This window comes from Rhinoderma darwinii, chromosome 5, assembly GCF_050947455.1.
Source record: "Rhinoderma darwinii isolate aRhiDar2 chromosome 5, aRhiDar2.hap1, whole genome shotgun sequence".
Taxonomy (NCBI): domain Eukaryota; kingdom Metazoa; phylum Chordata; class Amphibia; order Anura; family Rhinodermatidae; genus Rhinoderma; species Rhinoderma darwinii.
In genome coordinates, this window is record NC_134691.1 from 92,823,030 (window position 1) to 92,840,212 (window position 17,183).

A 17,183-nucleotide genomic window follows, 5' to 3' on the forward strand; every position below is an offset into this window, starting at 1 on the left:
TTTTATTAGCCAGTCTCAGATATGTCTTTTTCTTTGCCACTCTGCCCTGAAGGCCAGCATCCCGGAGTCGCCTCTTCACTGTAGACGTTGACACTGGCGTTTTGCGGGTACTATTTAATGAAGCTGCCAGTTGAGGACCTGTGAGGCGTCTATTTCTCAAACTAGAGACTCTATTGTACTTGTCTTGTTGCTCAGTTGTGCAGCGGGGCCTCCCACTTCTCTTTCTACTCTGGTTAGAGCCTGTGTGTGCTGTCCTCTGAAGGGAGTAGTACACACCGTTGTAGGAAATCTTCAGTTTCTTGGCAATTGCTTGCATGGAATAGCCTTCATTTCTAAGAATAAGAATAGACTGTCGAGTTTCACATGAAAGCTCTCTTTTTCTAGCCATTTTGAGAGTTTAATCGAACCCACAAATGTAATGCTCCAGATTCTCAACTAGCTCAAAGGAAGGTCAGTTTTATAGCTCCTCTAAACAGCAAAACGGTTTACAGCGGTGCTAACATAATTGCACAAGGGTTTTCAAATCATCCATTAGCCTTGTAACACAGTTAGCAAACACAATGTACCATTAGAACACTGGAGTGATGGTTGCTGGAAATGGGCCTCTATACACCTATGTAGATATTGCATTAAAAACCAGCCGTTTGCAGCTAGAATAGTCATTTAGCACATTAACAATGTATAGAGTGTATTTCTGATTAATTTAATGTTATCTTTATTGAAAAAAACAGTGCTTTTCTTTCAAAAATAAGGAAATTTCTAAGTGACCCTAAACTTTTGAACGGTAGTGTAGTTGTATTGAAAAGTGAACAACTGCGCTGTTCAATACATTTGAGGGAAAGGTATACCAAAAAGACACTTCTTTGGCATACGTCTGGCTAATGTTGGGCATATTACAGAAGCTAAGAACAGCAGCCCATCCGAAAAATGTGTTTGTCACATGCCTAGTTGAAAATGTTCAAATGTCACAACCTATTCTTGGACGGACAAGCGAATGTCTCACAAAACGTGGCAAAAAAAAAAAGATACATGGCCTGGGCCAAAGTTTTAGGTTTTTTTATGTGCTTTTTACACTTAGTTTTGAGCCTACCACACTTTTGATAAATCTCCCTCAATGTCCACAGCAAGAGCTAGTTTACTTCCAATAGAACCCTGTATGATTTTTAGGGCTTAAATTTAATGAAATTTAGGGCTTATTTAGAAAAGCCTGCCCATTTTGCGTGCGCAAAAAACGGACCATATTTCCTGCATTTCCGTTCCATGTGGTATCAGTGTGCTTTGTGTGTGGCATCAGTGCTCCTGTTTTTTCCCCTCATCATTTCTTTAGCAACTTGTGTGTGAAAAACACGGACAGCACACAGATGTCGTCCGTGTGCTGTCTTTTCACACACCCATTGAATTCATTGGGCGACGTGGTCCTCAAAAACGAACCAAAATATTATATGGTGAGTTTCACGCAACAGACACACGCTGCGTGATTATTGAATTGCATAGGTCCGTGTGCTGTCCGTTTTTTTTAACAAACAGCACACAGATGTATAATACGTTTGTCTGAATAAGCTCTTATACGTTAAGAAAAAAACCAATATATTTTACGGACACTGGCATGGGTGAACACAAGAACTTTTCTTGTTTTCACACTTTCATCATGTAGATTGAGATCACTACAAGATGACAATGCAAATCCTAAACCAGCGAAAGAAACCAATCACGTTCATAACCGGGCCGTGTTTTATTAATCATATAGGACTCATGATCATTTCTCTCATATCCTTTTAGCTGAAACTGTAATAGACAGAATGCATTTTAAAACGAATGTGGTGGTTTAATAACAGACAGACAAGAGTTACAATTTGCCCCAGTTTGAATAGTTGGTAAAATTGGCATTTTTTTTTTTAGAACATATACATTTTTTATTAAATATGTAAAAAGATAAAACGCAAGTTATTCACATATTCATCGACAAAAATCCTACTCTATCATGCGACAAGTCATGTGTATGGTAAAATGAGTGTGATACATCCGAATAAGACTCTTTCCATCTAATCAGGACTTCATTAACCAATTTATATTTAACAATACATATGTTTACATTCCTTTCAGTTTACATTTCATATATAGCTTTGTATGATGTGCTACCCATAAAAATAAAAATATAACAGAAGAAAATACTGAAAGAAAGAGCGGGAAAAAAACAGACATTGTAAATATACAGCAGTACAATCCATAGAAGACCGTCTCACTTAATTCCTACGCCTTTTCCACTCTGCTCTTTTCTATTACGGTCAAGGTAACACGCTGCTTCCACAGGATCTATACACCGGTGATGAAGCCATTTTGAGAGCTAATCTAAATATCCTAATGATGATGAAGCCTAACAATTCACTCGACTTAATGGCATCAGTTGTGTGAGAAGCTTTTGTTGTTTTTTATTGGTCATGCATAGCGGGTCAGGGATTGGGCAGACATCTTTCCGGCCATTGGTGGGACATTCACCCATTAATAGCCTAAGATATCACTGTTTGTAAGTGTTTTCATATTCTACAAATGTAGGAATATTGATTTGCGATACAAAATGGCTTCTGCTGCAGAGACCTGAGGCGTTTGGAGAATTTACTAAAAGCTTCCACGATGATTGCTAAGAAGATAGTCGTCAACGCCGTTGATAAGCCAGTAAAACAGCTGATAAATAGTAGAGGTAGTACATACATGGGACAGATTATATTATTACTGGTGTCATTGTATACTCAAGTCTATTAATACTGCATTCAGGGAAATATAGTGCACTACAACGGCTTGACAAGCTTAGTTCGTTTTATGATATTGCTGCTGACATATTGTATTACTGCATGTTATGCTTAGGCAGATGTCAAGTAAGTGAGTTTATGTATTTCTAGAGGAGTCATTTTGCTGTACTCTTCGCTTAAACGTTACACTTTTTGTGTTCTAGCTTTTACCCTGGCAGTGAAGAAAAATGTCATGTCATTATCTGGTCAGTCTGATGCCACTGTGCTCAGTTCAGACTACCCTTGTGTAACGGTCATAAAGCGGATGATAATTGTACTTCGAATACAAATATCCTCAAGACGAGTGTTCGGCCTGACCGAATAACAAAAAGTTAGTGCCGGAGTTGCCTGGTAAGTTCTGAAACCTCCCAAGTCTTCAAAAAATTTTTGATAAAATGAAATCTTGTGGAAAATTAACTGTTTTTCGTTTTAAGAAACCAAGATCATTAAATAACAAAACAATCAGAGTGTGTATTTATACGATAAAAAAAAATAAAGAAAAAACTTGTATACTGCATATAATGTTCTATCTGTACCTCAAAAGTAGGCCCTATGCTGTATGAGCCCTGCATGCGTCAGTCCGACACCAACATCCCATACCTACTCTATGTATTGCAAATGGTTTCCTACTCCTTTAAAAATAACAAAATAAAAATGTAATAAACTCTTAGAAAAAATAATAAAAAAGTGAGTATTTTCACAACAAAAGAGCTGTATTGGGAAGTGTTGGATATTTTAGGGTTAATAATGTATGTAATCCATGAATCGAAGGTTTTATCTTGCACAAGACCAAAGAGAAAACCTGATGTTATGGAAGACCTAGGAACAAATACATTACCTTGAATAAACATCTCCTTCATTCCACTGGCATTGGGAGACATCTTGCATTGGGATTGGATGGGTGAATCTTTGCTATATGTAAGATAGGGATCAGATCTTCGAATAATATATACTTAAGGGAAATAATTGTACTCAATATATGAAGTATACCCCCTAAAATAAGTCAACTCTTTCTCAGTTACATGCCAGCAACCCGTTCTCCTGAACATGATACTATAACATGGGACACTTTTTTTTTTGTTTTTTTTAAGATTTGTTTTTTTGTTAACTTAGCACTTTTACATTCGTGAAACGTGGTAGTGATGGTTTTTATGTATGACATGTATATATAAATATTTTAAGATATTACAATTAGAAGCAAGCAGTTTGGAAAACAAGGAAATAGCTCAATTACAAATAAATAAAAAAATATGGGAAAAAAGATTTTAAAACAATTTGAAACAGTCAAGTGGTACAAGCTGCTGCCGAGTAGCCCCACGCCTCTCAGTTTTTCTTGGGCTGGAATAACTTCTGTAAACAAGCCTTGGGAAAGTAACCGGTACAGAATGCAGTGGTTTACTGGCGCTCACTATAGTACATTACATGGTAGGGGTGTGCCGAGAGTGACTGGCCACACATTGCTCTCTTGAAAGAAAGTTCCACGTGAAATGACAACAGTGAGGTGGGTGGAAGGGAGAGGGTGGGGTCAGTATTCATCCTGCTGTTGTGGATCCTCCTGAACATGGTCATGCTCATCACCTTCATGATGGTCTGTTTGGCCCTCCTGGACAGGAAGTGAAAATTATAGTTTTACTGTTGGTTTATGTAAAAACGAAAGTATACCAAGAAAGAAAACATGCCTTTAGATACTGTGGTTTGTGTAAAGTTATAAATGTGTGTAAGGTAACAAATCATACATTAAAGCATAAAGAAAATGTGAACAAGATTTTACAATACAAATTGTAATTAAAGCGTACCTCCGGTTATAAATAACTTTGCATAAATCAATAGTACAGGCAAATGTAAGAAACTTTGTAATATATCTTATTAGAGAAAGATGCCTGTTTCTCCACTCATCAGGCCCCCCTCCCTCCATTTTTTTTTTTACGGTTCACTCATAGCATCCGTAGAGCAGAGGCAGGGAGGATATGGTTTCAGAGCTCCACTGAGTGATCAGGTTACAGCTGCCAATACAAGTCTATGGAGACGAGAGGGGAGGAGGAGGGAGCTGCAGAGTGAAGGAGGAGACACAGAAGGGCTGGTAAGTGTTACTGTGTCCACCAGTGATTGATTTACAGCTACACTGCTCATTACTGCTGTGTAATGTCCACCATGCTGCTTCGACGAAGTGTTTTACCTCACCCCAGTGCTGGATTCTCAGCTACACTGTTCCTTACTGCTGTATAATGGATATTTGCTGTATGCTGCTTATAGGAGACTGTTAGATAGTTTCATGCTTCTTCCTCTCCCTCTCCCATCCCCTCTCCATAGACTCCTATGGGCAGCTGTAACACGTACACTTATGAAAACAGGAGGAGGGAGAAGGAGCCCGATAAGTGGAGCAAAATCAATTGTCTCTTATAAGATATATTACAAAGTTTATCTTCGCTTGTACTATTGATTTATGGAAAGTTGTTTTAGAATTGAAGGTGCACTTTAAATTAATAAATGATAGACAGACATTGTTAAATAAATTATTTTCTGCATACCATGGAGGAATGAGATTGGAAACAGAAATAAATTGATCTACATCGGGAAAAGCAACTTGCTTTTCACTATTATATTGTAGGCGATCTCAAGCACAGGTAAATTAATTTCCACCACATTTAGGCCTCATGCCCACGACCGTAGCCATGTGCACGGCTGGGATTTTCAGGTCGGCCGGCTGCGGACTGTCAGCCGCGAGCCGCCCATTATTTTAATTGAGCCCGGACCACAGAAGACAGCCGTAATAAGACAGGTCCGTTCTTTCTGCGGTGCGGGCTCCCGGGCCATGTATGGACCGTAAAAACTACGGTCGTGTGCATGGCCCCATAGAAATGAATGGGGCCGCAATTCTCCCGTGGATTTTCGGGGCAATTGCGGCCGCAAAAGCACGTTCGTGTGAATGGGGCCTAAAGGTAAGTTATCACACAAAGACACGGACTCTCTTTGGGAAGATCCACCAAAATGGGCCGCTGCAAGAGAAATCTAGTATTAACTGGCACCCATTTAAATGAATGAGCAACCATTTCATATATGCCCGGGTCAAGTACACGAGGGGTCAGGAGATGTTCTTTCTTAGTGGCTCTCTCTATCAAAGGAAGGCTAAGACACATTACTATACTTGTGTAGTAAAGTATAGTAAGTGCAATCTATTGTTAATAGAAGAGGAATCCATCAAAAAGTCTTTGCACACTGTACATAGGTTATTGTTAGCAAAATATACTGTCAGATTAGATCAAATACCAATAAACCCAATTTATGGTCAACTTCCCTAATAAATCCATACCCAAATAAATATTTTCTGCAAACCATAAAGTACAGAGATGCTTGTGTACCTTACACAGCGTTGATAAAAGGAGTCCAGAGGAAGGAGATATGTCTCCTTCCATGTAACCAAAACCACTCTTAGGGTCTTTGTATAAAAAAAGTAAAGCCAGAAACGGAACAAGCTCCCTTGGTGCCCAAAGCAGTGGTTTCAAAATGTATCTCCTCCACCTTGGTCCCTGAAGTGCAACATGATAGCTGTTAGTAATCGACTATTACTAGTATTTTTTTATACGTTTCAGTGTACTCCTTTTCCTTACATTGTTATACTTGTTTTAACCCATTGATGTAATAATGGCTAATGGCTGCTTTTTCCCCCCTCAAGATGCTCTGTACGAGAATGCAGAAAAATATAGCATGCACAACTTGCATCCTCTAGGTGGAGTCATAAGAAAACCAATGTGCTCCTTACTAAGAATGACCTATTTACAGAATCCGCTCATCTCTGCACATGCAGATGTGTTCTCCTGTAAGAATGTCTTCTATCTTAAAAATGTAATTTTCTGATTTTAGAAAATATAATTCTCACAGGGCCAACCAAATTATACAGACCAATATAAAATGCAAATTGAATTATTGTTCGAATTGGGCACATTCATATCTATGTGTAAGATATTCTAGTGAATATACAAAAAAAATCCTTCACTAAGGCCGATGCACGGAAAGGGATTTACAGTAATCCACAGGTTAAATGAGGACACTACAGTTTTGGATCAGGAAAATTAAAATGTGGATATGACAATAATACTAAAACCCTCTGCTGATCAAACAAAAGCCATGTAAAAGCAAAACATAGGGAAACAGAAAAAGAATAAAGAGTATTGTTGTCCATAGCAATTAATACCCTCTAAACTCCACTGCGGCAATGATAGCTATAATGGAACTAGTTACATTGGGAAATGTCATTTTTTCTATCCCCTAATTTAGAAAATCTCCATAAAGCAATGCTAAACTAAATGATAAACTAATAGCTAGTAAAATTTAAACTTAAAAGTTACTAGTTAAACTAGAACCAACTAATAGAGTGGGACCATGCATGGATCAATTCTTCTGGAATATATGCAGTCCCCTTATATACTGTATCTATCAGAATGTGCCATGCTAGACTTTCACAAGGGTACATGGGCATATGTCATATGTGAAACAAGCAAAGCAAAGACTCTGGGAGGAATTTGTTGTTGAAGTAAGTAATCTGTCCTCCAGCAGAAAACGACTGGCTTCCAGCAGTGAGATTATAATAATAATAATGGAGAGGATCTGGGCAAAGGATTGAAATCACATTCCAACCACAATCAGAAGGGAAAAGCTTGTTTTACTTAATTTTTAATCACTTTGTGTAGAGGGGAAAGGACATTGTGTATTTAGTCATCATACCCAAACTTTGTACAATAAGATGATGTGACATTATAGGAACTCTCTTCAACCCTTGATTCTTTCTTTCATTTGAGTAACATTTATGAAATTATTCCAGTTTTCATACAGTTTGGACAGAAAACCAACAAAAAAAACCACATCTGCCAATTTTAATTTAAAACAGTACTGGATGATCCAAATGAAGGAAAAAACAACAACCTTCTTTCTAACCCCTGTGTGATCAGACCTGCATACAGTAAATTTTTTCCAGACATCTGAACCTTCCTTAAAGGGGTTGTTTGGGCACGGAGCGTTTTTTCATACTGATGACCAATCCGAAACACGTCCCGCACCGATCAGCTGTTCCAGCTACCTCCGGACACTAGATGTTATGCAGTGACCGCGGTCGGTAGCAGATGGCTTCGTACATGTAAAGGATTTGCCAGACACAGCTTCTGTGTCGACGCCCGTGGGCAATCAGTCTGCACCTGCTCCTATGTCTGTGAGACTGACTCCATCTTCCACCACCGAGGATGGCAGGCTTAGGAGTGGGAGAGCCTATCACAGCCTGGCCAGACGAAGCTAGCTCCCGCCCACTGTCTATTTATACCTGCCTTTCCTGTTCCTCCTTTGCCTGTGATTCTTCTCTGCTTGTTTCCTGGCCTTACTGCTACTGCTTGTACTACTCATCCTCTGCTTGTTATAGACCTTGGCTTTCTGACCACTCTCCTGCTCAGCGTTTTGTACCTCGTTCACTCCAGGATTGACTCGGCTCGTTCACTACTCTTGTTGCTCACGGTGTCCCCGTGGGCAGCTGCCCCGTTTCCCTTGCTTCTGTGTACCCTTGTCTGTTTGTCTGTCTTGCACTTACTAAGCGTAGGGACCGTCGCCCAGTTGTACACCGTCGCCTAGGACGGGTCATTGCAAATAGGCAGGGACTGAGTGGCAGGTAGATTAGGGCTCACCTGTCTGTCTACCTACCCCGTCATTACAGTACACTGCATAGCGGCCGTGCTGCAGAACTGCATCTCTGCTCCTACTATTCATTTGAATATGAGCAGAGCTGTAGTACAGCCACTATTTCAGCTTCCGCCATGTACATCCGTTGCCCAGCGGCAGCCAGAGGAGCGGATAGGTGCGGGTCCGGGTGTCAGACTCTGACCGATCATACACTGATGACCTACCGTAAAAAAACCTGCTTGCCTGTGTTTTTGGGTGCTCCCATGTCTTTGTATATGTGTAGTAATGAAAGCTCAGCTGTTTGTGCTCCTGTTGTATGTTTCCGAAACAGTTAGAAATAGCTCATTTCTGACAAACTACCTTTCAGGGTCAAGTATCTCCCACTCAAGAGTCTGTGTTGAATGCAAAGATTTTCTTTCCTCATCCCACTGTCAACGTTCCCTGGCCACCAATCACTATAAGATATTCCTTCCACTCCATCGTTCTCATTGTGTAGGCATGCCTGTATCTGAACCTATGCTTCTAGTCGCAGAGCGTATCATATCCCTGGTAAGAACGACATCAAAGTATTGAATATATCAGCAGTCAATGATAGTACCCTAGTGAAGTACCTGGCGGCTAGGTCATGCTGGACAATGAGGTGCAGTGTGGACATCAATGATGGAAGACGTTAGTTCCTGCAGGACATTTAGACTATTGATTCCTGTGAAAAGCATAGTGTAGAGTTTGCAATATAGTTGATTAGAACTTTATTTATTTGTGATCTATTGTGTCCTCGAATAACAGGAGACACAAAAACAGGTCCAATCAATTGAAAAGTGGAAAGCTGGTCAAGATCAATAATTCTCCTTCAGTTTTGGACATAGACATTTACCTGCTCATCTGTCGCGTACAGAACATCCATTAGCCGCTGGACAAGGTCATCACCTTCTTGTCCGTGTTCTTGGCACAGCAGTTCAATTTCCCTTAGCTTTCCAAAGTAGAAGTCTCTTTCCTTTTCCACACCCTCTAGGGCAATTTTTAATGAATGCACCTACAAGTAATTGTATAACGGAAATGATCACAAGAACTAACAATCATGAAAATACAAATGGTATTCGTAGCAATGGCCAGAAAAATGGTGTCTCAAATATGTAGGTCACATGGCCCTATTTCTGAGAACGTCTAGATTTAATAAAAATATAACAAATAACTCATGGAAAACTTCAGAATGCACTCTGCGTGAAATAACAGGAATTGTATGACCATACAACATATTCGTTTGTAGATGGATATATTATTGCGGACAAGCTAAGCATTTCCTACAAGTTCATCTACTTCTCTCTCCCATAGATTTGAAGCTCTACTGAACAGTGCATAAAACAAATTGTCAGTGCTATATGATAAGTTTGTGACACCTACTCCTTCAGGTTAGCACTATATAGCTGTCAATCTTATTACGGACTAATGTCCTATACGTCGTGCCTGACTGGTACCTGTATTCCAATAAAGCACATTGACTGTAAGCCACGCAAATGATTTGGTCAAATTATGATTCAATATAATAATTATTCCACGAGACAATGTTAGACATGGAAGATGGCAGACATGACATGACGCCTTTGCAAAATCATTTTATTTGTACTATTAAAAATTAATGCTGAGGTTTTGTACGATGGTTACACCCTGGCTTCTATTGATAAGATTGAATGTACATACTGCGATTGGAATCCAGAACATTATACTGTATGAATACTAGGTGGGTATAATTAGTGCTCAAAAAGTTACACAAAGTTACCTGTTCATTAAGATGTGCCACTTGTGATTCCAAATCTTTATCACTTTTTACTGAAGAACTGGGTGCTGCTTTCTTTGCAGACGAAGGACGAGATGATGTGGAGCCTGGTTTTGCAATAGGACTTGATCTTGCTGCTCCTAGGGTAAAAAACAAACAAAACCTACTGCATAAAATGCATTCCAGTAAGAGTATATATACATCACACACTGTAACGGCCAAAAAAAAGGATTGCTAAATACTATCACATTTTTGGAGTTGAAGGGGTTGTCCACGACTGGACAACTGATGACTTATCCCTAGGATAGGTCATCAGTATATGATTGGTGCGGGTCCGACACCCAGACCCCGCACCAATCCGCTAATCCGGCTACCCCCGGGAGCCGGATGTTTTGAACGGTATGCAGTAGTTGGAGTCGGAAGCAGATGGCTCCGAACGATGCATAGCGGCCGTTCTGCAGAACGGCAGCTCTGCTCCTATTTAAGTGAATAGGAGCAGAGCTACAGTACTATAGACCGGCCGCTATGCAGTTGTTGGAGCCATCTGCTTCCGACTCCAACTACTGCATACCGTTCAAAACATCCGGCTCCCGGGGGCAGCCTGAGTGGCGGATCAGTGAGGGGTCTGGGTGTCGGACCTGCACCGATCACCTATCCTGGGGATAGGTCATCAGTTGTCCAGTCGTGGTCAACCCCTTTAAGCTGCTTCAGGGGAAATTAATATGGAGACAGCAATTTAAATGTTTCCCCAGGGAAACGTAATAAATGCAGCAAACAAATAGAGAGATGTAGCATCGATTCACGGAGCTGCTGTCTTTGGCACCTCCAAACCCTTGCAGCCTGTAAGGGTTAGCACTGTTTGCAGCACTAAGGTCCTGCATTCAAATTCAACCAAGGGCAACATCTACATTAAGTTTGTATGTTCTCCCAGTGTTTGTGTGGGTTTCCTCGGGTACTCCAGTTTCCTCCCATAATACAAGGCATACTGATAGATTAATTGGATTTCTATGAAATTGGCCCTATTGTGTGTGTGTGTCTGAGATAGGGAAATTACATTGTGAGCCCCATTGGGCACTCACTGCTGTGAGTGATGACCTCTGTGTACAACGCTGCAGAATAGGTTAGCACTATATAAAAGCAACAGGAAATAAATAAATAGTGCTCAGAAAATGCAGCTTCTTACAGGTTGCAGTCAATATTGAGGGCTGTTCTCTTTTAAACTTTATTTTCTAATGCCTAGAAACCGTATATACATCACAAGATACAGTATAAGGCCAAAAGTATGTGGACACCCCTCTTAATTATGGAGTTCAGTTGTTTCAGCCACAACCATTGCAAACAGGTGAATAAAATCATGCATATAGCCATGCACTCTCCATACACAGGCATGTCTAGAGCTTAGTGACTTTAAAACAAACCTGGTCAGCAACTTTATTATACCCTCTCTGTAAGCAGCACAGAGTAGTGACAGATACGCAGATTTACACGGTCGCTCACTTATGTCTGATAGTTATTTAATTTTTGTTAAGTTAAATTTAAAAAGTTGCACCGCTCAGATCGTGTGGGAGGAAGGAGTCCAACGTAATTATGAGCTGCTGCTCCCCCTGCCCAGCCGCCGATCATTGACTGCTTTCTCCCTTTAACTGTGTGTAGAGAAAAAGTTGTCAATCATTGGCGGCTGGGCGGAGGGAGCGGCAGCTCTTGAATACGCCAGATTCCTTCTTTCCAGCGGCGATGTGAGTGCTGCAACTGTTATAATGTAAGCTAACAAAAATCACTATCAGGCATAAGACCGCAGCATTTAGTTGCGGACAGGTTCCCTTTAAACATGGCACAGTCAGAGGATGCCGCTTTTGGCACAAGCCAGTTTATGAAATTTCTGGTCTGGTAGATCTGCTCCAGTCAACTGTAAGTGCTATTAATGTGATGTAGAAGCGAACAGGAGTAACAACAGCTGAACCACAAAGCGGTAGACCATGTAAACTCACAGAGCCGGGCAAACAAGCGCTAAAGCGTGTGTTGCATAAGTTCACCTATGCTCTGTTGCATCCCTCACTGCAGAGTTCCAAACTGCCTCTGGAAGTGACATCAGCACAAGAACTGTGCGTCCGGTGCCTCATGAAATGGGTAAGCAGCAGAACATAAGCCTAAGATCACCATGCGCAATGTCAAGAGTCGGCTGGAGTGGTGTAAAGAACGAGGACACTGGAATCTGGTTCTCTAGAGTGAGGAGTCAACTATTTGGAGGTATGAGGAACAAATCTGATTTGGAGGATGCCAGGAGAATGCTACCTGCTATAAAATGTGGTGGAGAAGGGATAATGGTCTGGGGCTGTTTTTCAGGGTATCGGCTATGCTCCTTATTTCCAGTGAAGGGATTTTTTTTTCATGCTGCAGCATACAAAGACTTTTAGACAACTGTGCTTCAGACTTTGTGGGAATAGTTTGGGGAAGGCCCTTTTCTGTCCCAGTGTGAATGTGCCCCAGTTCACAAAGAAAAGTCCATAAAGACATGGTTGGGTGAGTTTGGTGTAAAGTTACCAGCACAGAGCCCCGAACTTGACCCCATCTAACGCCTTTTAAGATCAATTGGAATGCTGATTGTGAACCAGACCTTCTCATCCAATATACGGATATGTCCTACCTTACCTTTGCTCCGATCTCAACATATCTCGAAATGTGTAGCTTGAGATGACCAGGATTTTTAAAAAAATCATGATTTGGTGATACTCTTTCAAAAGATGTCTATGCTATATATTTTTATGTGTGGCCAACCAGTTGTTGTGATGTGAATTCCAGCCTGTCAATAGTTTTGCTAGCATGTCACGATATTGTTTTGAATTAGTTTCTTGAAAAATTGTTGTCTTTAACCAGATTCAAGCAAATGTAAGTGTGGACACATCTATAAGCCCCTGACCTCACAAATGGTCTATTGGCTGAATGGGCACAAATTCCCACAGATACGCTTCAAAATCTCGTGGAAAGCCTTCCCAGAGTGGTGGATGTTACGGCTGAAAAAGCGGCCAAACTCCATTAATACCCATTGTTTGGGATGTCCAACAATCTCAAAAAGATGTGATGGTCATATGTCCACATACCTTTGGCTATATAGTGTACATCATTATAGATAGATAGAATAAATGCATTAATGTGTTTAATAAATCTGTCCCGATATGTCCCACTCAAAGTATTTTCGCCATTTTCCTGGTGTAAATACTTTAAAAGCATATGGCATTTGTGCCATACACCATATTCATGAAGCCTGTCTGCCCCTTTTTCCGACACTTACTAATGTGTCTGTGAAAGTGGGCAAGGCATGGAATTGCGCAGAGTGCGGCTCAATTATGAAGGATTTCTAACATTTGTCTATTTAAGAAATCTTCCTCATAAATTTTACAAGGATTCAGTCAGTTTTTACAATTAATTTAAAGTCCTCACTGTTCCCACAAACCAAAATCCACTATTCTTGACAGGTTTTCTGGGGGCTCCAGACTACTGACTGAATGCATTAGACATCTTACAGTCAAGGAGGATCTTCACACAATACAATTTCTACACACGTTCAGGTAGCATGGAATGAATTGTGCAATGATCATCGTAAATTTACAAGCAAACACAACCATGCCTCACCCCATTCTCACTTACATGCTGTACTAGTCGCTGCGGACATCTGGCTATTTCCTGGCATATCTTTAGTTGTTTATTCCCATTAGAAATATTTTACATTCCAGTTTTAATTTTTGTGGCTTTGCAGATGGTAGACTTCTTGCCTGATACAATGTGGGATGTAGCATCACAGACCGTATTCAGTGGTTTTATATAAAAATTGGCAATGGTGGAAACATGTTTGTATTAGTCGATGTACATATCAAACCAAACTTAAAAAGTAAAGCAATACATCAGAAAAGATGTTCATCAATATCCTACACAATGGACAAGTTGCCACTAACTGGCAAATCTTTTGATAGAAACCTCACTGAAGTAAGGTTGGTGATTTCGAACTGGTAATAACCCGTATAACTTGAGAGGATATAACTTAAAGAAGAACTCCCATGAAAAATGTTATTGCTGTGCCCATTTGTAATGGGCATCTTACAATTCTTATATTCATTTTCTCACCGAGGGTCTATCTTTAAATCCATGGGCTTCGTTCGGCTACCCCGTTCAGTCACGTGACCTGTAAACTGACTTTCCAATTCACACGGCGTTTTATGTGTGGACCGGAAGTCAGTTTCTCTATGTCTATAAGACTCAGAATGTATTCCAACAAGATTGCAATAGATCTGGTAACTCTCCTTATTGCAGATGGTACATTATTCTCAGGAAAGAGCAGAGACCCAAACATGTAGGGCATTCTGCCAATTAAAATTTTTTCAAACAGTAGGTGCTTATTTTTAGCAATCCCTTAATTTCCAGACACTAGTATGAGTCATCAGGCTCTCAGAGAGTACCTGAAGGGGGGAAATGGGGTAGGAGAAGACTGACTGTACATCTTCACAATATCTCATGCTCTAGTACAGTACATCATGAGAAAACCATTCATGTGACCTTTACTGTGTGATCAGAGAGCAGATCATCCTAAAGAGATCTGACAGCGAATGTAATAAACCAAACATATTTCTCCTAGGGGTAGGTCATATAGCATAACAAAAACTGCAATTTATACAAGTCGGTTTCTACCTAGAATAACCCCACTACATCATGGACCTGAAATCAAATGATTTAGAGTCATTTAGGTGTTTGTATTCCAGTCTATAGCTCTGCACATATCCAGGAACATATTCCCATTTAATCAAAAAGACAGAACTACAATGCTCAGTAACACACTGGGCAGCATGGACTTCTACTGGAAATAGCAAGCACCAAAGAAGAAAATTACAGGTAACAGTAAAAGGCCTGAATATATATATATATATATATATATATATATATATATATATATATATATATATATAATGGTACAAAGACCTGAATTTGAAACGTCAAGATATCTGTAGTTGTTCTGAGATTCTAAGAAGGAAAGTGGAGCATATAATTGGTATTGGAGTATATCATGTTAACATATTAATGATTCAGGAATCACAGATGTTAATTTGACTCAATTATACAGCAGAAGAAGGAATTGCTATGGTAACAGTTTCCTTTTAAGATTTGGAGACTCATTAACCCAATTAAAAATTAAAAGAATGCACTGTATTAAAGGCTATATATATATATATATATATATATATATATATATATATATATATATATATATATATATATATATATATATATATATATATATATAGATAGATAGATAGATAGATAGATATAGATATATATAGAGAGCGAGAGAGATATTCGAATCTAAAATTACATTTTTGGGTTAAAAAGGGAGCCGCAGGGTAATTCGCAGCAGCAAATCCGCATCAAATTGTGCAGTTTTTAGGCATATTTTCTGCAGTAGCCTGGCTAAAAAATAATAAAAATCTGCATGCTCCACTACCTCACCTTCCCTTGGTAATGCTAGCCTGTTCCCCTGCCGCTTTCTGCATACTGGCCTCCACCGAAGACATGTCATCATATGTGACCGCTGCTGCCGTAATTGGCTGCAGCGGTCTTACGTCCATCTGTCATCACTGGAAGCCAGGATACAGAGCAAGCAATTTTTAATTTTTCGCACCTCCGGATTTTGATGCGGATCCGCGGGTAATCGAATGCAAAATCAGCAACAATTTGAACTCAATGGGAAAAATCTGCAACAAATCTGTGCACTATTTGCAGCAGAAATGGACACCGCAGGTCTATTCACTTTGCTGCTAACTCTATTCCGCTGTGGATTTTTCACCTGCATATCCGGATAGAAAATTAGCAGGAAACCTGCTACAGCTAAAGCTATTTGCTGAGAAACAGGGAGTCAGAGTACTATCTTAATGGACCTGTAGGCACAATTACCAGATCTCAACCATACTGAGCTAGTGTGGGATAAGTTTTACTTTAAGGCCCTACATTGGGAAAGCTCCCAGCGTACACACAAACGTGCCCATAGTGCTCCATTAACCTGACATAGGCCAAAAGAGTGCCCGTGTAAAAGGGCCTTTTAGGGGTTGTCTACTACCGGACAACATAGGTCATCAGTATATCATGGGTGCAAGTCCGACATACAGACCCCACACCGATCAGCTGCTCTGGTTGCCTGCGGGCACCGGATTTCATTGCACAGTATGCAATGTACAGAGCCGGAAGCAGTCGGCTCTGTACATTGCATAGCGGCCATGCTGCAGAACTTCAGCTCTGCTCCTATTCACTTGAATAGGAGCAGAGTTGCAGTACTGCAGCTCGACCTCTATTCCATAACCGGAGCCAACTGATTCCGGCATGTACGTCCGGTGCCCAGAAGCAGCCGGAGTGGCTGATCGGTGCGGGGTCCTGGTGTTGTCAGTTGTCCGATAGTGGACAACCCCTTTAAGTCTGTAACCTTGTCAACATATCTACAAAGACTCTGGTTCATTAGGTAGCTTTGTGCTTAAAAAAAATAGTAAAAAGTACCGGTTGTTCTGGGGGATCTTTAATGTATTACTTCCAGCTACTTACTGGATGAAACTGTGGGGCATGAAATATTTCTCTACGTATAGAACTTGAGATATAGAGTTCCCGTCACAACACTGAAAAAATTGATTTGCCTACCGGCAAAAGAGGCCCTGTTTTCCAACTCTCAAGATTGAAAATAGAAAATAAAAAATATTTATTAGGTTTATGCAACAAGAACAAACTACATAGACGTAAAAACAAGGTCCAATGCTGACTGCAAATCGGCACAGTGCAGAGTATCCCCGATACCCCTGAAGACGCTACATCGTAGCGAAACATGTCGGGGGGGGGGGCTTCCTTCCTTGTTTTAAGTACTTGTCCTGCTGACTCCTCTAATCTAATTGTGGGCTGAGTGCAACGTGCTGCAGCCGTTGACTCCAGGCTCCTTA

The 17,183-nt window shown here is 40.4% G+C and overlaps 1 protein-coding gene across 2 annotated transcripts in view; it reads right to left on the bottom strand.

The window, feature by feature from the left end:
* Nucleotides 1-1,804: 1,804 nt before the first annotated feature.
* The window catches only part of MAPRE2 (microtubule associated protein RP/EB family member 2), a 162,489-nt gene continuing 147,110 nt past the window's right edge, over nucleotides 1,805-17,183 (bottom strand). For both annotated transcript variants that reach the window (XM_075826290.1, XM_075826289.1), the window contains 3 exons: nucleotides 10,225-10,361; nucleotides 9,322-9,480; nucleotides 1,805-4,389 (listed from right to left, as the gene is read on the bottom strand). In XM_075826290.1, the coding sequence (XP_075682405.1) occupies nucleotides 4,312-4,389; nucleotides 9,322-9,480; nucleotides 10,225-10,361 (374 nt within the window). In that variant the 3' untranslated portion in view covers nucleotides 1,805-4,311. The remainder of the gene's footprint in view (nucleotides 4,390-9,321; nucleotides 9,481-10,224; nucleotides 10,362-17,183) is intronic.